The sequence below is a fragment of the Sciurus carolinensis genome, chromosome 11 (assembly GCF_902686445.1).
Source record: "Sciurus carolinensis chromosome 11, mSciCar1.2, whole genome shotgun sequence".
NCBI classification, from domain to species: Eukaryota; Metazoa; Chordata; class Mammalia; order Rodentia; family Sciuridae; genus Sciurus; species Sciurus carolinensis.
Genome location: NC_062223.1, coordinates 5,782,835 through 5,809,312, shown reverse-complemented (window position 1 = coordinate 5,809,312; position 26,478 = coordinate 5,782,835). Strand labels below are relative to the sequence as shown.

At 56.7% G+C, this 26,478-nt stretch overlaps 2 protein-coding genes across 7 annotated transcripts in view; both read left to right on the top strand.

The window, feature by feature from the left end:
* The window catches only part of Cars1 (cysteinyl-tRNA synthetase 1), a 63,265-nt gene extending 47,264 nt beyond the window's left edge, over window positions 1–16,001 (top strand). For 2 of the 3 annotated variants that reach the window (XM_047516795.1, XM_047516794.1), the window contains exons 14-22: window positions 355–452; window positions 779–968; window positions 1,457–1,525; window positions 4,150–4,231; window positions 9,807–9,887; window positions 10,502–10,569; window positions 12,943–13,002; window positions 13,444–13,527; window positions 13,987–16,000. In XM_047516795.1, the coding sequence (XP_047372751.1) occupies window positions 355–452; window positions 779–968; window positions 1,457–1,525; window positions 4,150–4,231; window positions 9,807–9,887; window positions 10,502–10,569; window positions 12,943–13,002; window positions 13,444–13,527; window positions 13,987–14,121 (867 nt within the window). In that variant the 3' untranslated portion in view covers window positions 14,122–16,000. Of the gene's footprint in view, window positions 1–354; window positions 453–778; window positions 969–1,456; window positions 1,526–4,149; window positions 4,232–9,806; window positions 9,888–10,501; window positions 10,570–12,942; window positions 13,003–13,443; window positions 13,528–13,986 lie in introns of all 3 variants that reach the window. The other variant, XM_047516792.1, reaches the window with a different exon arrangement.
* Window positions 16,002–22,749: 6,748 nt separating this feature from the next.
* Nap1l4 (nucleosome assembly protein 1 like 4) overlaps window positions 22,750–26,478 on the top strand; it is a 31,386-nt gene continuing 27,657 nt past the window's right edge. For 2 of the 4 annotated variants that reach the window (XM_047516915.1, XM_047516918.1), the window contains exon 1: window positions 23,211–23,556. The gene's annotated coding sequence lies outside the window, so the exon portion shown is untranslated. Of the gene's footprint in view, window positions 22,874–23,210; window positions 23,557–26,478 lie in introns of those variants that run through there. The other 2 variants (XM_047516916.1, XM_047516917.1) reach the window with 2 other exon arrangements.

The window sequence follows — 26,478 nt, the reverse complement described above, 5'->3', positions numbered from 1 at the left end:
AGCAGCTTCTTCCTGCCCCGGCAGGCCAGGGCACAGCACAGGTGAAGGCAACTCAGGGCCATGGAATGAGGACACACTTCCCCGAAAGATCTAGCAGTCTGGCAGGGTTTGAGAAGGCTGGGTCCCTCCTGTTCATGCAGGATGGCTCTTTCTGACCTGGGCTCCTATAAAGCAAGCGTCTTCACAGGCTCAAAAAGAGCATGCTACTGACCCAGAGATCATGCTCGCGCTCTCTTTGGGGCCCAGGGTAAATGCGGGTTTTGCCTGAAGTAAAATCCCCTCAGGACAATTCATCAGAAATGTCTACATGGGAAAGTTGCCTAAATGCAACTAAACTGACTTTCCTAACTTCAGGAGTTTTTCTTAAATGTGAAAGATGTCCTTCGAGCTCCTGTTGACATCACCGGCCAGTTTGAAAAGTGGGAAGATGAAGAAGCAGAACTCAATAAGAAGTAAGGTGGAGCCTTTTCTTCTGTGGGCATGTGTTTGTTCTGTTCAGCCCAGGGTGACACCCTGCGTCCCATCCAGGGGCTGAGAGGGGGCAGGCTGTCGCCCACCATGGCCCATCCAGGTGGCTGAGAGGGGGCAGGCTATCACCCACTGTGACCCATCCAGGTGGCTGAGAGAAGCTGGGCCCTGTCGCCCACCACGACAGGCCCGGGAGACGAGATGTTCCACAGAACATACAGCATCTGATGGGCTTGCTCTGCTTGTGGAACATTTTGGAGAGTTGTAGATGGTATCAGGTCTGACAGTGTTCCTTTTCTTTCATGCTTAGCTTTTATGACAAGAAAAGGGCAGTTCATGAAGCCCTCTGTGACAATGTTGACACCCGCACCGTCATGGAAGAGATGCGGGCCCTGGTCAGTCAGTGCAACCTCTATATGGCGGCCCGGAAGGCTACAAGGCGGAGGCCCAACCGGGCTTTGCTGGAGAGTATCGCTGTGTACCTCACCCACATGCTGAAGGTACGCCAGGTCCCCAGAAGCACAAGCTCTGTGCCCGCGTGTGCCCCGGTGACAGGCCCCATGCATGGAAACAGGCCTCTGCCACACAAACCCTCGAGGCCGAGACGTCCACACACCAGGGATCGCGGCTGCAGCACTGGGCCTCCCTACCTCCGTTCGCTCTGCTCCCACACTGGGCTTGGAGAAGTGAAACCATGTTCCAGACCTGACTCCGAGCTCATCTTGTGCAGAGCCACTTCTGGGGCAGTGCTGCCAAGGCCAGTGGGCCCTCAGGGGGAGGCAGGAGTGGCCGGCTGAGCCAGGGCTCCACCTGGCTGACAGCCCGGTGTGGGTTCTGAGCTCTGGAACCTGCCTGTCCATCTTCCCTGGCCATGGAGCCCCATCAGAGAGGGCTGCACACATCAGAACACGTGTGGGCCACTGGCCGCATGAGACATCTCACCTCTTCATCCTGCATGCGGGTCATGTGCCATCTCTTCCTTCTCTAGATCTTTGGGGCCATAGAAGAGGAAAGCTCCCTGGGTTTCCCAGTCGGAGGGCCTAAGAACAACCTAAATGTAAGTAGTGCATTCCTGGCCCACAGGTCCCTGCCTCAGGCCACCCACCCGTCCCCACTGCTGGTTCCTCTGGAAGGCTCCAGGAGTCTCACCCACCTGGCAACCCTTAGGGTGTACTGAGACAGGCACAGGTCCATTCCCCACCAACCCTTCCAGTCCTATTTCATATGTGACTTTGCAGCTGTCCCATAGTGTGTGGAAGGGTGGCCTTGGCAGCTGGCTGTTAGGGATGCTTTTGCTACTCTGCTGTCATGAGCTCCAACCTGGCACACTTGGCTGAATGGGTCCTTGATTGCCCACACCATGTCACACATCCCGTCACCCTGGTATCCACAGGAGTTGGTCACCAGGACCCCGGAGAACACCAGAATCCACGGATGCTGAGGCCCTGACACTGGTAGTTCTCATTTGTGCATAAGTCATGCGTCCTTCCACACTGCCTGTCATCGCTCGGGGTCTTTGAGGCCTAATGCAGTGTAAATGCTCCCTTTGTGGTGGCAATACATGGTGCAGGAGATGATGGGAGAAAGGCCTGCATGTTCAGGGTGGACGCACTCATGTCCCTGACCATTGCCATACGTGGTTGGTTGCACTCTTGAATGTGCAGCCTGAGGACTTGAGGACTAACGTGGCTTCACTAAAGGCCACATGTACAGACGGCACAGAACTTACGCTGACTGGAGATTGCTCCACCATCTCCTCTGCCTCACCGGGATGGGCAGAAACCAAGACCAGACCAACTGCAGCTATGACACTGTGCTCAGGGTCTGTGCACAGTGCTAGCCCCCACTATGGGAGCAGGAGGAAGTCATCCTGCAGAGCCGTCTACGTGGCAGGTCTGAACATGCAAACAAACCCATCATGGATGCACTCTGCTTGTCTGCAGTTGGCTTCTCCATTTGCAGCCACGTATGAGCCTGCACAGGTGTCAGGTTCCTGTACTCCATAAGGGCTACCATTTCAGATGTCCTTGTACTCTCCCCCACTGGAGAGTGCTCCTTAATTATGAAGCAAGAATACATACATATACATTTAAGAGTAACTGCTGCTGTTCTAATGAATCCAGGAGCTCAGTACAAAGTAAAAAGGGAAAACTTTTTAAAAATCTGTCTCCTAAAGATAAGCAGTGAGGACAGACCCCCTGCGGATGGAGCTCAGGGCTTCCCGGAGTCACGTCCAGGGAGAAGATGCTCCTGGAGCTGCAGAGCTGCTTTTGGTGCTTTTTAGAAAGAAAATCTGCTTTGTTTTCATGTGCAAATGATACCAGGGTATTTATTTTCTTTGAAATAAGAAGCAAAAGACAACTCCTAGGCTAAGTCAGTCTGCCTTTGAACCTACACCAGTGTTTGATCTTGAACTCCACTGTGGCCATGGGAACTCCTTCACATGCTGCTCTGGGCGTCCTTCACATGTCCTCATTGGCCCCTTTGAAGTCAGCTCCTTGGAGATAGCCCACCTTGAGGGAATGAGCCAGTAGGATGTGCCTGCCAGGCCAAGCATCCCGCAGCCCACTGCTCACTTCTAAGTCAAGTGTACCAGTTGACTTAAAAGTCCCAAGTGCTGTAGAAGCTGAAGAGGTAGTGCCTGGTCTCCACCTCCTTGATATTGGCCACAAACCCCACTAAGGTTAGTCAAACCACTGGGACTCGCCAGTCCCAGGCCTCCATGAGACAGGCCCTACAGCCATCCAAGAGCCCCCTGGGCACCCTGCTGGCCCAAAGCTGTGCTGTTTTCAGAGCATGAATAGAGATAAAGGCCCCAAACCACCTGGAAATCCAGAGTCTCCACCACGGGGAGGCAGTCTCTGTCCAGAGGTGAGACTAGGCCCAGGACATTCAGCTCAGACTGGTGGCTCACAGGCCCAGCCAGCTGATGTACCCGCTATGTTGTGTCTTGGTTCTTGAGCAACCACATAACCTAGAGGCAGAGACCTTGCTCAGAAGCCCCTTGAGGGCTGGGGAGAAAGCTCATCTGGTAGAGTGCTTGCCTTGTAAGCACAAGGCCCTGAGTTCGATCCCCAGTACCGCAAAAAAAAAAAAAAGAAAAAAAAAAAAAAAAGAAGCCCCTTGAGCTTTGATCCTACTGAACAGACAGGAGGAAGGCACGTGAAAAGGTGGCTGGAGCTTGGACTTGCGCACTGTTTCACCTTGTCCGGCACAGTGCTCCCTCCGGCCTCGCCCTCGGCTCTGCTGTGGTGGTTAATGCTCATGCAGGTGTTAGAGTGCGTGAACACCTTGGTGGAGGTGGTCAGCTTGAAGCAGGCATGCATGTGACTCATGCACAGCCCAGACCACTCGGAACATAAGGAAGGTCCTCGCCGCTCTGCATCTGGCCTGCCGGGAGCATGCCGTCAGCACCGGGTAGAGCAGCTGCTGAGCACCTCTGGCCAGGAGAGGAAAGGACCCTTGGTGCCCTCTGGCCCACGTCACCTGTGCTGGGTGCTCGCAGGTGCTGGTCACCTGTACACCTAGTGCAGACCACATGTTAGGGAGAAGGGGACACGGCACAGCAGCACTGCCCAGGCTGTCCCTGCCCTCCGCTCATTTGCTAAGTTGCACACCTACCAAGCGTTCGCTCACAAATGCAGGGCGAGCTGCTGTCTGAACCAAGCCCTTCTTTCACAGCTCGAGGCCACCGTCATGCCCTACCTGCAGGTGTTGTCGGAATTCAGAGAAGGCGTGCGGAAGATCGCCCGGGAGAAGAAAGGTGAGGCCGTCGCTCTGGGAGCAGGAGCAGCTCTTCCTTGCCGGGCAAGTGCCGCGACTGCTCCCTGCAGCATTGCCAACCCCGCCGCCTCATCCTGTGCGGGCCACCCATGCAGCGGGTGTACAGTGTCCCTGGCTGGCCCCCAGGGGCAGCATGAAGGTGTGGAGCCTGGAGAACCGCCCTGGCTGAGAGCCGCTCTCAACTAAGGGCAGCGAGGACTGCTGTGGTCTACCTGCAGGGCCACCTGAGGGCTGGGTTCTGCTCCTGGTGCCTGGGCAGGCGAGCTCCGGGAGCCTTCTGCTGGGCCAGGCGTGCCCAGCGCTGGCAACTGAATGCCTTGAGATTGGGGGTCCCCTAGGAGGGCTTTCTGTCTGTGCTTCGTCCTTTGACGTTGAGGTGTGTGTTATTTGAGATTTGGGAAGTGCTGAATCTCTACATTTTGGTTTTTTGGCCGGTTCTTAAAAATGGTTAAACCTAGCAGTAGTGGTGTCCAGTAGTCCTCCAGCTTCTCATGCTGAAGGATCTCGAATCTGTGGCACACTCCTAACACCCATTAGGATACCGGGTAGGCCCTAGCCAGCTGCTTTCCCCCACACTGTCCCATCTGACCTCACAGTTTTACAGAAAAGGACAGCAGGATCTGGAGGAGTTAGACTGTGCTCTTGCCCGGCCACACCAGGTCGGTGTGAGGTGTCTGAATCGTCGGCCTCCACTGTGCAGAGTCCATCATGGTGTCACTGTGGGACAGTGTCAGGCCAAGTGGCTGATGGTGGAGTGGCAGGGCCCCCAGGGGAACCTCAGGGAGAGGCCGCCCTTTTTTGTCCTTTGTCTTAGGTGTGCTTGACAGAGTGCATTTTGGCATATTGTACATACATGGAGTGTAACTTCCCATTCCTGTGGTTGTACGTGTTGTGGAGATTCACTGGTCGTGTATTCGTATATGAACATAGGAAAGTGATGTCCAGGTCATTTACTGTCTTTCCTGTCCCATCCCCACACCCTTCACTTCATTTCCCTTTTTCTAGTCCAATGAACTTCTGTCCCAGCCCCCCCCCACACACACACACATTGTGTGTTAGCATCCACATATCAGAGAGACTATTTGACCTTTGCATTTGGGGATTTGGCTTAATCACTTAGCATGACAGTCTCCAGTTCCATCCATCTACCAGCAAATGGAGAGGCTGCATCTAAGAGGACGAGAGGCCTGGCCAGGTGGAGGGTTGAGGAAGGCATAGGAGCCTGGCCCAGGGCCTGACCTGGGCTGGAGAGCAGAGCAAGAGGAAGGACAACCTAAAGCCTGCTCGGATTCTCAGCCTGGAGCTCCTTGGCCCAAGGAAGTGGGCTGGGTGACCTGACTCCAAGGTGCCTCTCCTGCCCGTGGAGGGGCCTCGCCAGACCTGCAGCCAGTGAGTGGGCTGCAATAAGCGTTTGGTGCTTGCTGTCTAACCCTGGTGCCTCTTGGTGATTTAAAGCTCTTGCACCAAACTGAAAAGCACCCGATGACCCACTGCGGACCTGCAGCCCTTCCGTGTTAGCAGCACCCTGTTGGTGTCTCTGGGGTCCTGGTCTTGGGATGATGTGCTTGGAGGCAGCCAGGGCATTTCTGACTGCCTGTCAGGACGTCAGAGGCTGGTCCCAGGCTTCAGCCCCCAAGGTCACACAGGTAGCACGCATGTGGCATGGCTTCCTGGGCATGCCCCACCCCGGTAGGAACTTAGGCAGGCAGGCCGGCCAGATGGTCTCCAAAGGGCGCCTGGCTAGGCAGCAGCCCCAGCAGCCTGACCTCAGGCGTGGCTTGTTTGCTAATTTTTGCTTTATTTTGTTGGTTGCTTGGTGAGAGTGGACAATAAGAGATGTGGGCCGTTCCAAGGTGGGGGGTCACCATGCTGTGCCCCCCCGTGCAGTGCTTCTCCGCCCCAAAGATCAGGTGGGCTCGACGTTGGTTTACCTGGGCTAGAGACCCCAGGGCTCTCCAGGGCAGTCTCAGGTGCTAGAGGCACATGCTAGATATGGCTCTGGCCAGACACTGGCAGCAGTGAGCCTGATTCTTGGTTCCAGTCCCTGTGAACAGGCCCAGAAGGAGAGAGTGGGCAACAAGCTCCAGAGTGGGCTGTCAGGCAGCAGCGTCTGCCCGGGCCAGGCCAGGAGGCAGCAAGCAGGGGAGGCTGGGGCAGGGACTGCAGGGCGGGGCAGGTCCCTGTCACCATGGTCATTCCCCACCACCTCTTTAATATTCACTGCGGAAGTTAACCCTCGTGCTGTGCTAGTGCGTAGCCAGGTGCTAGGCATGTCCACGCGCTGTGCAGCCACCTCCTCCTCCCCAGCCTGGACTCTGTCCTGTGAACACTGGCTCCTGCCCCCACCTCTGCTCTCATCCTACTTTGTCTGAATTTGAGTGCTCGGGGACCTCATCCGGTGGAATGCAGTGTGTCCTTCTGTGCCAGTCTTCCTCGCGGAGCGTGACATCTTCAAGGCCTCCACGTTGTAGCAGGCTGTGACGTTCCCCATGGGGCTTCCCTGCCTTTTTCTGTTCCCTGCGGGTGGACTGCCTTCGCCTTTCGCTGCTTCTCCCTAGCCAGTTGTGTTCAGTAAGTTCCTCATGACATCATCTGCTTTCCACCCCCGTCCCCGTCTCCATGACAGAAGCCAGCTCTGGTGGGTGCCCTGGGTCTCTGTGGGCACATGCTCCTGGGGCAACACGTAGCACCTGCCAAGGGGGTCAGGATGCTCCCCGCCCAGTGGGAGAGGAACGGTTGCCACCCAGGGTGCTGACAGTGACCCTGTCCCCTTGAGCAGGACACTTCTGAAGGGTTGCTGGCTGAGACAGCTACGATGGACCGTCCTTCAGGAGCATGATGAACTCAGGGCCTCTCCAGTCAGCAGGACCATGAGCCCTCACGGCGGGCACAGGTGTCCCTAGGGGTGCCCTGTGTGGGGACCACGTCCAGGAAGGCCATGTTCCTTTGCTGGTGCCCTTCTGCCAGAGAGAACTCTGCCTGCTGGGACAGCGTGCCTGTGTCCCCTGCCCTGGGGACACCCCCTGCACAGGCAGCTTTTGCCGAGGAGGAGTCTCAGTCGCGCCTTGGTCCTCTAGGTCTGCATTCCTAGTCTCAGACGTAGCAACTGGTTTCACACCTACACTTAGCCAGAGCTGTTATGTTTTTTTCTGTTTTTGTTTTTGTTTTGGGTCCTGGGGAGTGAACCCAGGGGCACCCTACCACTGAGCCACATCACATCCCTTTTTATTTATTTTATTTTGAGGCAGGATCTTGCTAAATTGTCCAGGTTGGCCTTGAACCTGCAATGCTCCTGCCTCAGCCTCCCAAAGTGCTGGTATTACAGGTGTGTGCCACCATCCCCAGCTCGGGCCTAAACTTAGGTAGCAGCAGGGAATTCCAGAAGCCTGGTCTTCTACCCCCGACTTGTGGGTGACAGAGCCGGCGCTCTCCTGGATGTGCCCACCCAGGGACCGTGGCTTGGGCAGCGTGTGGTCTGTTGAGGTGGAAAGTGTGTGAGAGGATTAACCCATTTAAAGTGGACAGTGCAGTGGCATTTTAAAAATGGGCAGTGTCACACAACCACTGCCTCTAGTTTCAAATGTCGCCATCTCTCCAGAGCAAGTGCTCCCTCGGAGCAGCGTCCAACTCCACCCACCTGCCCCCAGCACCTACCAGTTTGCTTTCTGCCTGTAGGTAGCACCCTGGGTGTTGGGTACGCCATTTTTCCTGTGGCACAGTCTTCGGGGTCCTCCATGTGGTGGTGTGGCAGTGCCTGGTGCCTTCTCGGGGCTGAGGGATACTCTGGGTGGTCATGGGGTCCGCGACGCATCTGAACCTGTTTTCAGTAGCGGAGAGGAGGGGCATCCGGAGCTCTCGCAGGCCTGCCCGTGGTCATGAGCACAACACTGGGTGGCAGGTCCTGCTCCTCCACTCTCCAGAGGTCAGGCCCAGGGCACAGGTGGACTGCTGGGAGGGAGCGCGTGGTTGGGAGTGGGGAGGCCTCACTGTGCCTGCTCTAGGGATCCCATCACAGCTGGCAGGGACCTGGCCTGGGGGTGAGGACGGGCTGCCATCCCATGTCCCTGTCACACCCTGTGTTTCCCCAGTGGTACTTGGCATGGGCTGGAGCAGCAGGCAGGGGTCAGGACTGAGGCAGGGAAGGCCGTAGCCACTGGGCCAGCTGAGGCGGTTTCCACTGTGAAGCGAAGGACTGGTCTGTAGTGCTGGGCATGGACTGGTGTGCTGCAGAGGCTCCTGTTTCCAAGGGCTGGTGCTGTCTGCGCAGGTGGCACTGGTGGCTGCCTGCCTGACCCATGCCATCCTGCTCCCCATGCCTGGCTGTGCCTTGGTGTGCTGACCACAAAGGGACTGCCTCCCTAGCAGGCCTGGCTGCATTCCTTGAGGGAAGGCGAAGCTGGTTGTGGCCTAAACTGTCTGAAGTCAAGTCCTTGGGGACTCTTGCTTTCTAAATGCAGATAGGGTTGGCCACTGGCCAGACCTGGAGTGGGCCCGAGTGGCCCCACTATGCTCTCCTCTAAGGACCCAAGCCCCCATCCCAGAGCTTCAGCCTTCCCAGTACTCTCTGACCCGGCACCAGGAAGGCTGAGTTAGCTGGTGTCGATTTTGCCCTTGAGAAACCAGCTTAGAGACTGGGAATGTCCGAACCTGCAGGAACTGTCCACACAGTCCTGGGTCCGCACTCCCTCCATCTGCTATGCTGTGTCCTTCATGGAAGAGGCGCTTCAAAGCCGATGGGTTGTCCTCCTGGCTCCCTCCTGCCTTCTGCTCTTTGGGTTCCCTCCTGCCTTTCACACCAGCACAGCCCAGTGGTCAGGCTGGGCTGTGTTGCTGGATAAAGCAGCTCTGGGGCTGCCCAGCCTCTGTCCTGGGCACATTTACCCAGCTATGTCCTGGTTCTCTCAGGGCATTTACAAATGTTGGCCTGAACCCACTACAGCACTAAGGCCCATGAGGGGAGCACGGAGCCCTTTCAAGACTTGAGGGGTACAGGGCACAGGTCCTGAGCAGGCGTGGCAGCAGCCCCAGGCCTGAACTACAGAACGTGGTCCCTCTCCCAGGATCCTGAACCAGGAAGTTGGTGGCCAGGAGTTCCCAGACTTCTCCAGCTGTGACCGGGGGTACTGGGTGCCTTCAGAGACTTGTAGTTATGCAGTAGGAACCTGCATGGGGAAGCAAGCTTGGCCCGGACCTGCCTGCTGCACTGGCACTGGGCACTGGGCACTGGGCGACTGTGCTCCCCTCAGTGTCCCCAGACTCCGCCCAGCAGGCATCGGACAGGACAGGCTCTGGCCACTGACCAGCTCTGCACAAGCATGTGCCCATCCTTTGCTGGTCCCTGCGACTCACTGTGTGAGGTGGCTACTAGGCCTGTGCTCAGCCTGGACTCCAGGAGCAGCATCCCAGGCTCACCTGACAAGTGGCTTGGTGATCTCTGGGCTTCCCCTACCCACAGAGTCAAGCTGGGGCTCCTTCTAGGCACTGGGGAGGGCGCATGTTGCCAGCGACCTGGGCTTCCCTGTGTGTCTAACAGAACCAGTTCTCTCTGCCAACAGTCCCTGAGGTTCTACAGCTCAGCGATGCCCTCCGGGATGACATCCTGCCGGAACTCGGGGTGCGGTTTGAAGATCACGAAGGTGGGTGAGCCCCTCAACCTGTTTGCTAGAGATCCAGCAAGGAGCTAGGGCTAGAGGGGTGGCTGGTGGGAGGCCCTGGGAGGGGACACAGCAGGAGTTCCTGAGGGCTCCTGCAGTGCGATGTGTTTCTGAGGAACCCCAAGTGAAAGGCAGGCACGGTGGCACTGCCTGTAATCCCAGAAATTCAGGAGGCTGAGGCAGGAGGAGTCCAAGTCCAAGGCCAGCCTTGGCAACTTAGTGAGGCCACTAGGGAGTCGCTCAGTGGTACAGGACCCTAGGTTCTACCCTCAGTGCCAGAAAGAAAGAATCCCAAGTGGAACCTCCACGTCCTTCCCAGGTGCCACAGGCGTCCAGCCCAGCAGGGCAGGCGTCTCCTGGGAGGCTGGTCTCGGTGTGCGATGTGTTCATTCTCAGCTGGGGCCCATTGCCCCTCGTCCTCTGGCCTCCGTGCCTTCCCACACTTGGGGACAAGCCCAGGTGCTGTGGGTGTCAGCTCGTACCCACTTGCCTGCTGACAGCGTGAGCCGTCGTCCAGCATGCTGCGCGGGGACGGCAGGGCGGCCTGCAGGGAAGCCGGGGGCACGCCCGGGTCTCACCAGCCGTCTGCTTTTCAGGACTGCCGACAGTGGTGAAACTGGTGGACAGAGCTACCTTGATAAGAGAGAGGGAAGAGAAGAAAAGGGTCAGTAACGTTGCAACGATCGCGCTTAGTTTTGTTGAAAACAAAAACGCCATTTGTGTTGTTACATAGTTTACTTTTAAGAATTTACATTTATGCTTTTATTTTAAAATATGCCAGCTGGGGAAATAGCTCAGTTGGTAGAGTGCTTGCCTTGCAAGCACAAGGCCCTGGGTTCGATCCCCAGCACCGGAAAAAAAAACAAAAAAAAAAAACACATTTTAAAATATGCCGGTCCTGGGTTGAGGTGTGACCCAGTGGCAGAGAGCTTGCCAACATGCACGAAGTCCCAGGTTCCATCCCCAGCACCAAAGTCAAACAAATCCCTGTCCCTATAAATGTCAGAAAGAAAAGTTAACCCGATAGGTTACTGCCAGACCACCCAAACCGAACAGCAGGGCCTCTTCTTAAAAGTAGTCTCCTCAGCTGGAGGAAGCAAGTGCAAGCAGACCCTCAGTGCCCCTCCCAACACACCTCTACCCCAGCAAGACCCCATGATCCGGAGGCCCCATGTTTAGAGACATGGCTCAGTGGGAGAAAGAACAGGAACAACACTTCAGAACTGCTGGGCACAGCCTGTGTGGTGCCCTCCGGGAGGCAGGTGGTAGCAGTGGAGGCACCTGGACTCCCAAACCACACAGGAAGGAGGAATGACACTGAGACAGGAGGCCTCTGGGGGCAGCCTCCATGGAGACTAGCCCCTAGAGCAGGTTTGGGCCAGGCAGCTCCCAGAGGAAACTCCAAGAGGGACTTGGGGAGGAGAGTTGACAGGTTGAACAATTGACGGAGCTGTGGTCAGGGCCTGGGAATGGAGTTGAGCCTGTGGCCTGAACTGGCACAGCTGTGAGGGCCCTACTCAGGGGCAGGGCCCAAGACTCAAGTGTGCACAGGCTGGGTTTGTGGGGCCTGGGAACACTGGGAGGAGCTGTCTATCTGCTGAAGCGGGTGAGCTGGAGCCGCCTGGGAGACTCCCCACAGTCCTGGGTGGAGACCAAGAAGGTGCGCAGGAGCTGGAGCCTGCAGGTCACGGCGTGGACCCAGAGGCCCTTCCCATTTCTGCATGCTTGCTCTCCCCAGCCTGGGTCTCCTCCCCCGGTGGGCTCCCCTCCTCAACTGAGCAAGCCCGAGCTCCTTAGGAGCAGGTACCTGGAGGTGACCAGAAGTTGACTGTGCCCCTCCTGCCAGTTTGGCAGCCCATCCTCCCGCCTGCGCACGTGACCTGAAGCCGAGCTGTTTATACAGGCCTCTTCCCTCTGAGTCTGCAACTCCTGACTTCTCCAGGACCACGTCTCAGGCCAGGGCTCTTACTGCAGCGGGCATGGAGCAGGCGCTCCCAGAGCCATCCCGCCAGCACACAGGCACTTCCTGCCTTGAAGAGAGAGCAGGGATTCTGGTCCTGGCCTCCTGGTCCTCCTGAGGCAGGGCCACCGTCCCTCCAGCACACTGCTGTCCTGGCATATCCGGAGGCCCCTCCTCTTCCCTCCACTCTGTTGGCGTCTTCCCGCCTGTCCTTCACCAGCACTGCCCTCCCCTCCCCTGGTGACCTTGCCCAGCCCACTGCTTCACTGCTGTCCATTGTGCATCTGCCGCAACCCCCGGCTCTGATCCAGAGCCTGCCTGCCACGCTCCTGCCCCTGGCTGCCTGCCTGATAGCTCCATGAAGCCAGGAAGCACCTGAAACCCAGGATGTCCCTAGGATATCAGGGTTCTCAGCTCCCCAAACCTGTTCCTCCCTCCTGTGGGAGGCAGACACCTCCATTCCCACAGCAGCCTGGACCAGAAGCTCCAAGGTGGCCTTGGCCTCACCTCACCTGAACCCAGCCTGCAGGCTCCACCACAGACCCAGGCCAGGCCTCCCCAGCCCTCCCTGTCGGTGCTTCCGCCTGGATGTGCTGCTGGGTTAGGGTGGAATCCTGGATTTCGCTCCCCTCCTCCGTCCCATCTCTTTGGCACCCCCAGTCCTTGACCCGCTGACCTCTGCCTGCCTCTCTCCATGCTGTCTTGTGTCCTTGCTCCTCCCCAGGTGCCCATGACCTGTGCAGGGTAGTCCCCAGTCCCTCCTGGGTAGAGCCCCTCTCCAGGCCAGGCTTGTCATTCTGCTTAGTTTCTTTCTGTTGAAGCGTTTACTGATGGTTTTGTCTGTTGCCCCTGCCCTCATGTCCAGAGCTGGGCACCCAGAGGGCCACTGAGAGTCTCTGGAACAAGAGTCAGCCACTGGTGAGCACCGGTGTGCCGCCTAAACCCAGCCCCCCAACCTCAGCTCGCCTCCCCTCCCAGGGCTGAGTTGGCTGGACAGGCATGCAGCCCTAGGCCAGGCCCTGGGAGGCCGCAGGGGAGACCAGGCCCCGCCTCACTGGCCCTGCACTGCTCCCCTAGGTGGAAGAAGAGAAGAGGAGGAAGAAGGAGGAGGCTGCCAGGAGAAAACAAGAGCAGGAAGTAAGCATGTTTATTTGTTGGGGATGGGGGCTGTCCTGGGTGAAAGTGCACTTTGACCTGTGCCCTGTGGCTCTCTGCCTCTCTGGGGCTTGGCCAGGCTCCCTGGGGACCCTCCAAAGGGAGCTCCACTCTACCTCCCCCACATGGTGCCCTGGAGCCTGGGAGGCTGCCCAGGAGGGAGAGCAGCGAGCGCAAGATGCCTGGCCTCCTGGCAGCAGCTGGGGGCAGTTCTTGCCGTCTGGCTGCTGTCAGGACAGTTGAGAGCGTTCTGCCCCTCTGTGAGTGTGGCCCCTTCCAGTCCCCTGCCCCAGCTCCCTAGGCCTTTCCCAGCCATCTGGGTTTGAGGGGCGTTTTAGGGGCTGGAGGTGGGAGTGGCATCCTGGTGACAGTGTGAAGTCCCTGCTTGCTGTTTGTTGACTGTGAGCATGCTGTGTGTTCCAGGCGGCAAAGCTGGCCAGGATGAAGATTCCACCCAGTGAGATGTTCCTGTCAGAAAGTGACAAATACTCCAAGTTTGATGAAAATGTAAGAATTCCTTCTCGTTGAGTTGGGAGACAGGAGTTCTCAGCCATGGGCACGTGGGCTTCCCGTGTGGAGATTTCAAGTGAGACTGGGGTCCTCCTGCTCCTGCTGAGGTCCAGGGCGTCCCCTGCCGACATCTGCCTCTGCCTATGGGAGTCGCGGCCTGGGCCAGGCTGGGATGACTGAACACAGAATCCGGACATTCAGGGCCTCCGTCTGCCTGCCACTCTGCCCCCACCTCGGGCCTCCCTGCTCGTCTGGGTGCATGTGCTACAGACCTGTGAGCAGGGTGGGCCTTGACAGGGTTAGGTGCCGGACTCTGCTCACCGTCCTCCACGCCTCGGCCCCAAAGCCAGTGCTGCTGGGTGGTGACCAAAAGCCACACAAGAGGAGGAGGTGGGGCAAGGCAGGGAGGGGCCCGCGGGCAGCGGAGGAGCCTGCAGCACTGTGCTGTCCTTGCAGGGCCTGCCCACGCATGACGCTGAGGGCCAGGAGCTGAGCAAGGGGCTTGCCAAGAGGCTGAGGAAGCTCTACGAAGCCCAGGAGAAGCTGCACCAGGAGTACCTGCAGAAGGTTCAGAACGGAAGTCTGCAGTGAAGGGGCACAGGCTGCCTTCCCAGCGCCACAGGGACTGAGGACCTCCGCCCAGGGGCAGCGCCCGCACTCCTGTCCTGTTTACAGTGGTCCTCGGGCCCTGAGCCAAGGATCGTGTTCACGTAGGTGCACGTGGCCAGCGCCCTGAGACTTACCAATAAACCTTCTGAACAGTGAGGCCCTGCCGCCCTCTCTGCCATTATCCTGCCACTCAGCTCCTGCTGGAGCCGGCAGCGCGGCCGCTTGGTCAGCAGGTTGTGACTTAAGCGCTTGGTCAGTGGAGCCAGCGGAGGAATTTCTCCACATGCCAGCAGCCCGGCTAATCCCTGCTGTGTGGGTGCATTTGGAGGTATTTGAGTGAAAAAGACGGGCTCAGCCTGGCGGATCCCGCTGGGCCCCAGACAAAGGCCACTCAGTCTGCCCTCGGCTCTGATGAATAGCACACTGCAGGTTTCCTGGAGCAGCAGGGCTGCGGGTGGGCCCTTGGCCAGCTGCCAGGGCCTGCCATGGCTGACAGCAGCCCAGGGTCTGAAGGGCCTGCAGGCGAGAGAGAAGGAGTCCCCACACCTGGGGCATGCCCTCCCACCCGCCACCCACACGGGTGCTCCTCCTGCTGAGAGTGACACCTGTCCTCAGAAGCACCCAGCTGTCCTTGGAGAGGTGTGAGCAGGAGCAGAACCTGCCTGTGCCTGGGAGAGCTGCCATGGGCCAGTTCTTAGGACCAAGGGCAGGCATTGGTAGGGGCCATAAACTGGGGCGTGTGGCAGTGCCCACTGGTAGATGCACCCCGTCCCTATGCTTCTGTCTGTGGGGAGCTGCCCTGAAGGCCCCACAAGGTGCCAAATGCCAAACGTGGCAGCGTGAGACAGCTGGTGCAGGGCCTTGGCCCAGAGCAGGAGGCTAGGCTGTGAGCATTGCCCACCGTCCTGGGTGCTGCAGTTTGACTTTAAACTTTATTGGTGTTTTATATTTAAAGAAGAAAGTCCCCAAGACAGCACTAAGCAGCCTGTCCCAGTTAGCTCCTGCTATATAACAGACACCCTAGAGCCGGGTGACTGAGAACGATGACTGGGACTCGGCAGGTAGCTCCTGGCAGTCAGGCAGCTAGTCTGAGGGTTACACCTGGGCCCTGGGCTGGGGCTGCCTGGCACTTCTCATTGCTGTGGTCTCCCCTGGTGACTTCGGTGGCAGTGTCCAGCAAGAATAGCTGGAGGGTTCTGACCTCAGAGGCCATGGCCTGACTGCCACCTTCCTTCCTAGTGGAGGCCATCTCAAAGACCCACCCACGTCCCTGGGGAGGAGCAGAGACAGGTTCTGGAAGAACGTGGGGGAAACAGGAAACCACTGTGGCTATTTCCGAATGTGCTGTCTGCCACTGTGGTTGGTTTGGTCGTGTGGTGAGGCGGAACTTCACAGCAGGGAGCATGTGGTGGAGCAGAGCTTCTCTCCACGTGGTGGAGGTCAGGTGCAGAGAGGGAGGAGGGGGCAGGGATCCCAGTCTCCCCTTCAGGGCCTCACCCCATGACCCTATTTCCTGCCAGTTGGACCCCCCACCTCCCAACAGCACCATGGGCTGGCGACCAGACCTTTGTACCTGGACCTTTGGGGGACATTCAGATCCAAACCATGGCAGCCAGAAACCATGAATCAGCTCAGCCTCAGAGATGAGGTCAGCTCCAGCAGAAGAGGCTCTGCCTTTGTTGCACACCCCAGTGACGATGTGCCTGGGCTGCAGAGCAGCCCACTGTGATGTGGTCGTTCTGTTGCTAGTAACATTGGCGGTTGTCCAAACTATATACGCTGAGACAATGCAAGCAATACTGATGTCAGCAACCAGGGTTTGAATGTAAGAGAGAAAATACAAATTAAAAAAACAAGGAAGTTAAGTCCCTGTGCTGTTCCATATGAACTGGACAAAGCAGTACGAACTGACTGACAGTGTAAACAGCAGATCGTTTCCTGACTGTGTAGACAGGAAGGCTGGCGAAGCAAGACAACAGCCCTGGTGGCAGAGAGCACTCGGGGCCCAGCGGGACTCCAAACGCTGCCCACCTGCTACAGAAACCGCCAGTCCAGAAGAATCGGGAGAGCCTGGGCTCTTTGTGCCTGAAGAGGGACACTTGTAAAGACTGATGGAGTCATGGCAGAAGGCTCCCGGTGAGCCCGCAGCATGCAGCAGCTGTGTCTAGGGAATCACGCTAAGGGGAAACCAAGCTCAGAGGTCACGGGCCATGTGGTCCCACGTAGGCAGTGTTCTCAAACCTAGCCATGGGGACAGGTGGTGGGGTGGGGTGGCTGCGGAGGGCAGTGGGAGGGCACCTCAGTGGGACAGTAGTGTGTCGTGGTGGTGGCAGTTAGGCAGCTCTGCCCATGCCATGGCGTGATGGGGAGCCACCCACTGCCAGCCTGGTGCCTGATGCTCAGCCGGCATGCCCTGACCCTGCACAGTGTGGCCTCGGGGGAATGGGTTTAGGGCACACAGGCCCCTCACGCTGTGTCTGTCTTCCTGAGGAGCTCCTGCTGGCACATCTGGGACAGGTGGAGCAGTGGAGGGTATGACAGCTGCACCCAGGAGCCTCTGCTTACCCTCTGAAACAGAGCCAGAGGTGCTCACCGTCCATGCTGGGCACCCTCAGGACCGCCCTCTCTCTGCAAACCTGTTGTGCATAAGTGACTGAATCAGGCATCCTTCCCCTACCTTGGCACTGTCAGGGCCACAAATGGCCCCAGCTGAAGGGGAGATTCACCCAATGTTGCCAGATGGCAGGAGGGGAGACACTGGTTAGGAAGCTCTTTCTGGTCTTGATGAAGTTGCTGAGACCCCTGGAGAGAGTTGCAGGGGCTAGATAGTCACACCGTAGCAAAGTGTCCCCCCACAGACAGGTTCTGGGGAGAGAGCACACGTCACTTCACAGATGCTGAAGGGCTGGGGTGTAGCTTGCCCAGCATGCACAAGGCCCTGGGTTCCATCCCAGCACCACAAAAAGAAAAGGTCACGTGAAGGAGAACGGGGCCCTTCGTGCCCTCAGACGCCTCGAGTGTCCTGCCCTGACAATGTACCCCACCCTCAGTGGCAGCACCCCCAGGCCAGGTTGTGGTGCAGCCACTTAGCTGTGGGGCTGCAGAGACTTGGTTTCCTCCCCTGTGGGTGCAAACAGTGATGCTGGCCTAGCACCACCACAGGCCCAGGTGACTCGGTGCAGTGGGACAGATGCCATCTGCTTTTTGGGCGGGGGGCTGCTGGGGTTGAACCCAGGGCCTTGGGCATGCCAGGCAGTGCTCTACCAACTGAGCTATGTTCCCAGCCTGCCATCTGCTTTTCCAGGGGCGGGTCTGCCCTCCAGACCTCAGTCTCAGGGAGCACCTGCAAGGGTGAGGGACCAGGAGCAGACCACAGGTCAGGTCCCCCTGAGCTCCAGGTGGCAGGACGCAGGAGGCAGAAGGGCTGCTGATGGGCACAGCTGGAGGCCATGCTTGGGGAGGGTGCCCTGGTGTGGTCAGGACTATGGGGATGAAACCCCCAGAGTGTCAAGGAACCTCTTGGCCACCCTGGAGTTCTGATCCCAGGACTCCCCACCCATTGCACTTGAGCATCATCTGGGGATTTTAAACCAAAACCCACCTCTCCAGTCCCCATGTCCTCTCCAGTCCCCAGAGAGAGGGCGGTCCTGAGGGTGCCCAGCATGGACGGTGAGCACCTCTGGCTCTGTTTCGGAGGGTAAGCAGAGGCTCCTGGGTGCAGCTGTCATACCCTCCACTGCTCCACCTGTCCCAGATGTGCCAGCAGGAGCTCCCCATGTTGGGCAGTGAGAATGTGAGCAGCAGGCGGCAGGGACAGAGCTCGTGGGAAGGCTGGGGGACAGGATGGGGTGGCAAGGCTCCCTGGGTACCCACAGTTGGAGGACCGCTGAGATGGAGGGCCAGGGCAGGAGGAGTGTGGCTTCGCTCATGAAGAGCAGGGACCCTCCAAGTGAATAGGCCTGGGCTGAGGGATGCACTCTCGGAGCATCTGCTTGGGCAGTGGGTCACTAGCCAGGATTCTGTCCACAGAGTCCAGTAGGACTGGGGTCTGTGTAAGAGCCTTGTTCTGGCATCACCAGAGCCTGGAACAGAAGTGAGCAGCCCTCTGAACTCAAGGGTCTCCAGGAAGGAGCAAAAACTTCAGGGAGATGTGGCTGCTTCCCATTTTTTTGGGTGTTGGGTTTGAAATGGAAAACCTGCTCAGCTGATTCCTGAGGCCTTGGACCAGGGTGAGTGGTTCCTTCAGACACAGGGGTCCAAAATGCCAGGAACAGACTGTCCTCTGGGGCCAGAGCAGTGGCCACTGGGTAGGGGGTGGTCAGCAAGAGGTCTGCCTGCTCCTACAGCACGGGCCCAGGCCTCTGTCTCAGCCGAACAGCTCCGAGCATTCACTATGAATGTCCAGAAATTTGCAGCCCCACTGGTGGCTAGGGGGCTACTCTGCAGGGGCATGTCCCCAGGGATTGGCCGCTGGCAAAAGGGAAGCACCAGATCCTCCAGTACCTGGTACTGAGTTGAAGAAGATCCCCCAGAACTCACGTTCATCCAGGACCTGCAGATGAAATAGGGTCTTCACACATGTAATTAGTTGGGTGAAGATGAGGTCATCCTGGAGTTTGTGTAAGAAGAGGAGGGGCACATAGGCTGCAGGGGAGGAGGCAGGTAAGAGAGGTGCAGCCACAAGCCAGGGACAGCTGGAGCCTCGGAGCTGGACGAGGCCTCCCTGCCCGGAGCCTGGGAGAGCACCGCCCTGCTGACGGCTGGTGTGCAGGCTCCAGCCTCCAGGACTGTAAGAGTGAATTGCTGTTGCTTTAAGCCACTTGGTTCGTGGTACTTTGCAGCAGTCAAGGAAACAGACACCAGTCTCATATCATCGTTCTCTGTCACAGAGAAATAACTTAGTGCTTTATGTAAATAAATCCACCCAAGATCCAAAGGAGATACACAAAGGGCCAAAAAGTGTAAGTCAAAAGCACCATGAGCTGTCCTCACCCCATTAGAATGGCTCTAATCAGAGACAAAAAGCGACAGTTGTGAGGACGTGGAGAAAGGGCGCCCTGGCACACTGCGGCATAGAGGGTCCTGGACACTGAAACAACCCCACGGGGCCAGCTGTCCCGCTCCCCAGTATCACACAAAGAAACAGATTGGCACATTGAAGACACACCTGCACTGGCATGCCTACAGCAGCAGTAAGGAATCAACCGGGCGTCCATCGACTGACAAATGCAAAAAGAAAACATGAATAGTGCTCAGCTTCAGTGAGAAGGTCCTGCCATCTGCAGTGAAACCAACAGAACCGGAGAACCCAGGCACAGTGACACACACCGGGCACAGGGTGCTGCGTGCTCTCACACAGAAGCGAAAACGTGGGTCCCAAAGCGGGGGGGGGGGGGGGGGGGGGGGGTAGTGGCCACAGAGCCCGGGAAGGGTGCGGGGAGGGTGGCTGGAGAGGGGATGGTGAACGGGCTCAGGGAGCAACTGGGCAGGAGGAGTCACTGGGCACGTTCCATGGCACAGTGGAGTAACAGGCTGACAGCAACTGAGCACTTGGTGACAGCTGGCAGAGAGGGTCTTCATGTGCCTCACACACAAAAGGGGTGGGCGTGCCTTACCCCGAGCTGATCAGTACGGGTTGCCCCTGGCCTGGGAATGCCACACTGGACCCCATCAATACGCATGACTACTATCTATTAAAAATAAAAATACACCGGCGGGTGGAAAATCCCAGCAGCTTGGAAGCTGAGGCAGGAGGATCGTAAGTTCAAAGCCAACCTCAGCAACTTAGTGAGGCCCTAAGCAATTCAGCAAGACCCTGTCTCTAGATAAAATATAAAAATGGGCTGGGGATGTAGCTCAGTGATTAAGTGCCCCTGGGTTCAATCCCCAAACCAAAAATAAAATAAAAAGACACAGCAAAAGTTCAAGGCTAAAACGGAGAACAGATAATGCAGTCACTGAGCAAGCAAGTTGTCACCTAATTCAAGAACAGACTCGGCACTTTTCAGGTCGCAAAGAGCCACCCTGCCTGGGGTCACTCCCATGTCTGCTTGGGGCCCCAGACCCAGCATGCACAGACCTGAGAGAATGCAAGCGTACCCGGCCCTCGGCACCCTGCACATCGTTGCCCACACTTCCCCAGCTGCAGCCTCACCCAGGCGTCACCTGCCTTCGCACCCAGTCCCTGGACACATGGTGCTCCTGGGGACGCCTCCCTTGCAGGCTCCCCCACACTATCTCTAGGGACGTGAGCCACCCCGAGCTATCAACAGGCCCCAGAACACAGTGTGCTGCCAGCTGGGCAGGCTCCACACATGCCAAGCCCTACTGGCCACTGCGTAGGTCCTCGGCTATCAGCCCTAACATCCCTTCCCTAGGAAGCCTGCCTGACACTCCTCTTTTCTAGTGGTAGTGGGGACAAGTGAAGGAGGCAGGCAACAATGCCTGATGGAAATAAAGCAGCAGCGGCACTGGCCGGGAGGGAAGCCTCTCAGGGGAGGTGACCATCTACGCGGCCCAAGTGACAGGAGGGTGCTGATGAGGGAAGGGGTGGGCAGAAAGAACTTTTGCTATTCATAGCCTTCTTTTCAAACCCATGGGCCCCTACCTGGAGGGTGGACAGCTCCAGGCATGGGCAGGTGTATTCCTGGATTCAACATCCAGGCCACAAGCAGACCCAAGAGTCGGTCTTTTTAGCCCCTCGGAGTTGTGGGGTTCAGCCCTGGTCTCAGTAAGCGAGCCTCATGGTTGCCGCTCCCGGCTGCAGTGTATGTCCATCCTGAGCACAGGGCCTGTGTGGGTGTCCCCAGGCCTCTGCAGGCTGAGCCACTCAGGGGAGATCTGCTTCCTGTCCTTACTACACAGGCAGATGGGGTGGTAAGGACAGCAGTGTCAAGCTGGCGGCTCGCTCAGCGCTGTTCCTACCCTCCCTGCGCCCGCGTGAGGCACTTGCCCAGGGTCACCCAGCTAGAATACGTACAGCAGGGATTTGGCCTCAGGTCCTAGGAATCCCTGCCCTTTAGCCCCTGCTACCATTTACACAGCCCAGTGGCAGTGGTGACTACCACATGCCACCTCATTGTGTGTGGTGTGGCTTCCCAAGCTACATTCAAGTCATATGCCCTGGCGCTTGTGACATTGGCAGTGGGGTCTATGTAGGTGTAAACCTACATAGGATGGAATCACTAGCGTAGGCCTTGATCAGCAACAGGCATCCTCCTAAGAGGGGACACAGAGACACTAAAGGGGAGGACGTGCAGGTGGAGGTGGGATCACCGTCAAGAATGCCTGGAGCCACCATGCCAGGTGCAAGGACGTCCTCTCCCCGTCTTGGCAGGAGCACAGCCCTGTCACACTTTGATCAGCTTCATGACCTCCAGAACTACGAAGCTGACGTATCTGTTGTTTCAGTCCCCCAGTTTGTGGGACTGGATTGTGGTGGCCAGAGGAAACCAATAAGGTGTTCTACAAGTCCATATAAGTGGAAAGGCTTGAGCCACACTGCCCACCTGACCACATCACAGAAGTGACCCTGGGAAAGACCTACCACCAACACCACCTCCATCAGGTCCCCCAGGGGGTCAGCTGGGGGGCTCCCCCCACCTTGGTGCCTGGCACGCCAAACCCAACATCCAGGCAGGGCCAGAACCAATGGAGGTACCTGAAACTATTAAGTTGGGGAATGGGAACTGGAGCAGGCTTTGGTTTTTTTTCCTTTGTGGTTTGTGCTTCCTTTCCCTGCTGTCGCCAAGAGCAGAGCATGGTCATTATGGAAAAGCAGCTGAGGGACACAGGAATCTGGACAGCACACATGCCTTGTGCACACACCCAGCTCCCGTATGGGGCTGGCCTTGGCTCCCTGGCCCCCAAGGGAGTTTGGAGCAACCTGTGTCCTTCGCTTCTCTGCCAGGAGTCTTCCGGTGGTTTAAAATTCCACCCCACCCCCACCCCATCCCCTGCTGTAAACTTATAGAAGCGATAATTTGGGGCGGGGGAGGATTTATTGTGTGTGTGTGTGTGTGTGTGTGTGTGTGTGTGTGTATAGTTTCAAAAGCAGCATCGCAGAAAGAAAGGGAAGTTTTGTTACCAGGGGTTGAACCCAGGGGCACTTAACAACTGGGACACATTCCCAGCCCTTTTTATTTTTTAGGACAGGATCTCCCTAAGTTGCTGAAGACTGGCCTCAAACTTCTCATCCTCCTGCTTCAGCCTCCTGAGTCAATGGGATGACGGGCGAACGCCAACGCGCCAGGCAAAAAGGGAAGTGTTGAAAAGATGCACAAAGTGACAAAGACCCGGGGGCACCGCCGAGCGTGGAAATGCACCAGCCCCAGGGTCCCTGGGTGCGGATGCCGCTGCGGCTGAGCTGGGAGCCCGCCTAGAGCTTCATGGCCCTGAGGCGCCACGTGCCGAGGGGCGGCTGGAGAACGCGCGGGACGCGCGGCCGCTCGACGTCACACACCTGATTTGCATACGACTCGCGAGCCTAATCACTGCTCGGCGCGGCAGGCCCTCAGCGGCCTCTGATTGGTCGCCGCGCGCGGCGCCGAGGCGTAGTTGACTTGCGCTGCGCTCGCCCAATCGCAGCCTGCTTTGCTCGCGGAGGGCGGAGCCAGGCGGCGCGGCCAACGGGAGGCGGCGTTGTTGGCGGCCACGGCGGCGCAGCCCCGAGCGAGCGAAGGCACGGCTGCTACTGCCGCAGGAGGCGCGAGGTGCGGGCGCGCGGCGCCTGCGGGTAACGGCGGGCGGCGGGGCGGCAGGGAGGTCGGGGCGGCGGCGCTGCGGGCGGAGGGTGGAGGGAGGAGGGCGGGCGGCGGCGGCCGGGCGGGCGGCGTCCCGCGCTCCTCCCCGCGGCGCCCGCCGCCCCGCCCGGTGAAGGTCAGCCGCGCTTTGTTCGCGCCGCGGCCGCCGCCCGCGCGCACGTGCGGCCCGCGCCCCCCGCCGGCGTCGCGCAGGCCCGGGCGGCGCGGGGCTGGGCTTCCGGGGCCGGGCGGGGCGCGCTCGGGCCGCGCGAGCCGTCGGTGGGCCCGGGACGGGCGGCAGGCGCGGCGGCGCCACCTCCGCGCCTCCCCGCGGCTCGGCCGGGGCGCTCGGCGTGCGGCGGCTCCCGCGGTGGGTGCGCGCGCTGCCGCGGCGGTCCGAGCGCGCGCGCGGGGCCCGGCCTCCTGCGGCGGCTGTGCTGGGAGCGACCGAGCGCCTGGCCCGGTGACCCCCGCCGCGTCACTGCTTGCGAGACGAACATCGCAGGCCGAGGGTCCCTTACCTGAAACGCTGGGCCAGAGGCGTTCCGGGGCTTGCAGGTTTCAGATGGTGGAGTATTTGCACCGATTTGCCGGAAGAGCTTCGCTAATTTGGAAATCCAGCATCCGACGGTGCTCAAGGGGAAAAAAAGCAAGATTGCGGAGTTTTGGATTTTGGGTCCGTAAAGCTACTCTTGAAAAGTTAATTGTTTACAACAGGATCAATTTATAGATATAGGAGTTACACTTTCCCAAATTTGCATAGGTACTTTTTCACCTGACTTTTAAGATCTTTTCTCATTGTGTGATTTTATGCACTATTTTAACACATTACTGGTGTTTTAAGTAACTTATTAGGCAGTCTGTTTTTTCCCCCAGACTGAGCAGTATTATTGGTTCAGAATGTCTGCTGTTGTCTGTGCCCATACATCATAGTATCTAAACACCAATTCTTTTCATTTTGTTGTATTAGAATCCGGTACTGTTTTTTTCAAAAAGAACATAGAATAGTAATTGGAGGAATTGGTTAAATTCTTTGCAGTAACTAGTTTAATCATTTTCAGGTTTGGTAAACTTGGTCAAGTGAATTCTAAGAAAGGATGCATATGTTTTACTTATTTTGTTACCTCACTAGCGTGTTGTACAGATTGGTGATTTTTTTGTGACACTTCATACATCCATTGTGCATTCATCCTGCACATCCACTGTCCCACTCTCTCCCTCCCCCAGCACCCTTCCGTCTCTCTAAAAGTTCCTCTTAGTTTTTTCTTCCCCACTTCCCCATCTCTGGTGACTCTCTTGGGTTCCATACTTGTTCAGTTTGACTTGTTGGTTCAGGATATGTAGGTTCTGAGATGTTTCCCTCAGACCTACAAGACAGTATGGCTTTGTGATGTGGCCAGTTAGACAGTGAGCATGGAGGATTTCACCTGTGTGAGGTAGTTCATACTCTGTAGAGACTACAGTTGTTCTAGATGGGATTGTTTGCCACTTTATAGGCCGAATTTGTAGGTGAATCTTTAATTTTATTTCCATTAAGCTGGACATGGTGTTATATGCCTGTATCCCCAGCTATCAGGAGGCTGAGGTGGAAGGATAGCTTGAGCCCACAAGTTTGAGACCTGCCTGGGCAATATAGTGAGACCTTGTTTCAAAAAAAAAAAAAAAAAAAAAAAATCCCATTAGCCTGTGGGGGGTTTTTAGTAGTCTAGGATTAAGATCTTTCATCTTTCTTTTGTGCAGTGGATAGTGTAGGACTAGGAGGAGATAACCTCAAATATGAATGTGTAAGCACAATGGAGTTAGAGTTACTTTCAGAGGGGCTTGTTTTCTTTCCTTTGGTTGTGTGCAGTTTAAAACCTGTTTTGATAAGCTTATGTTGTGCTTCCAAAAATTTTGCCAAAGAGTTCCAAGCCAGCGGGCTTGGTAGCACATGCAGCACGCCTGTAATCCCAGTGACTCTGGAGGCTGAAGCAGGAGGATGGCAAGTTTGAGGCTGGTCTGGGCAACTCAGACCCTGTCTCAAAAAAGAAGAAAAAGAAAAAAGTCTGGGGATATAGATCAGTGGTAAAATGCCCCTGGGTTTAGTCCCCAGTACCCCCCCGCGCCCCCCCCCAAAAAAGCACAGAATACCCTCCCAGAGGCCTCAAGTTGGTTGCTGCTGGGATCTAGTCACCCCATTCAGGGCCACGAGCTCCTGAGGAGCCCAGGAGCACTTCGTTTTTGTTGAACATGAAAGTGGTTTAGGTACCCAGCAGAAAGGCCCATCTCGTTCGACTCTTGTACCACTGCAGTGATGGGAAGTAGCTGATGTGCAATGGCAGGAAACTGCTCTCTTCCGGTCTTGGCTTACTTTGCTTGGACCTCTTAATTGTTAGCAAGTTGGAGCCTCCCTGAGGTTTGTCTTTGGAGGCATATATAGCAAGTGGGAGACCCTTATTTATGGGTAGCTAGTGGAGAAATTTTTGTTTGACTGTTAGGACATTTTTTTTTTTTTTTTTGGGTGCTGGGGATCAAACTCAGGGCCTTGTGCTTACAAGGCAAGCACTCTACCGACTGAGCTATCTCCCCAGCCCCTGTTAGGACATTTTTAAAGAAAAGTTTGCAGCGGCTTAGATTTGTTCTCACCTGGCAGTCATTTTCTACCCTGCCCACTTAAAGGGAAGTCTTGTTGCTTTTTCTTGGTTTGTAGTTGAATTTTAAATTTTGTGAGTGTTTAGTCAACAGAGGAGCATTATAGTTTTGTAGTATGGTAACTACAAAAAGATCTTGTGAATTTTACCTTTCGTCTTGACTGCTCTGTGTAGCCTTAAATTCTTCATTTGTGTTTAATGTACTCTGCCACTTATTAAAACAAAATGTGCTTCTACCCTATGTCCAGAGGGAAAAGCCTATTCAAAAACAAGGTGAAATAGCTTCTGTTTAGTAGTAGCAGCAGAAAGATTGACTCTGTACCTTCTGTTCAAGTTTTATAAGAATATACTTAAGTTAGTACTTGTTTACTCAGTTTCTGCAAAGTAACTGTCAGTGGTTTGTATCTACTCGTGTATTTGTTCACTTATAAGTACCAAACACAGTTCTAGGTACTGGGGTTTCCCACTGAATAGCAGTGGGAGACAGACAAGCCAGTTAGATGGTGGGAGTGCTTTTGAGAAAAAGATGGGAGTGATGTCTTGGGTGGGTGTAATCTGAAATAGGATGGAGAGGAAAATGGCTTACTGACAAGGTGGTAAGACCTTTTAAGTACTGGACAGAAAACTTTCAAACGTCAGATTCTCATGAATTGCCAAAAAGCACGTGGAGGAAGGAGTATAGCAAGGCCCACCACTGCCTTAGTAAAGGTGGGGTGTTTGGTAGTTACTCAATAGATCTTGTGAGCAGTGTGACCAAGGCCATTTCTTCATTCAGTGTCCTCAGAAAGTTGCTTAGGACAGGCTGAAGTGTGCGTGGATCCCTGCTGCCATGTGGAATGCTGGTAATGGGCAGCTGTCACTCAGCAGCAGTGTCTAAATTATTAGACAGCAATTTCCTGGCCTCCTCGCTCATGCCATATCCTGTGCTGGACTCTGGAACTGCTGCACTGAGAAGGTAGCTGGTGTCC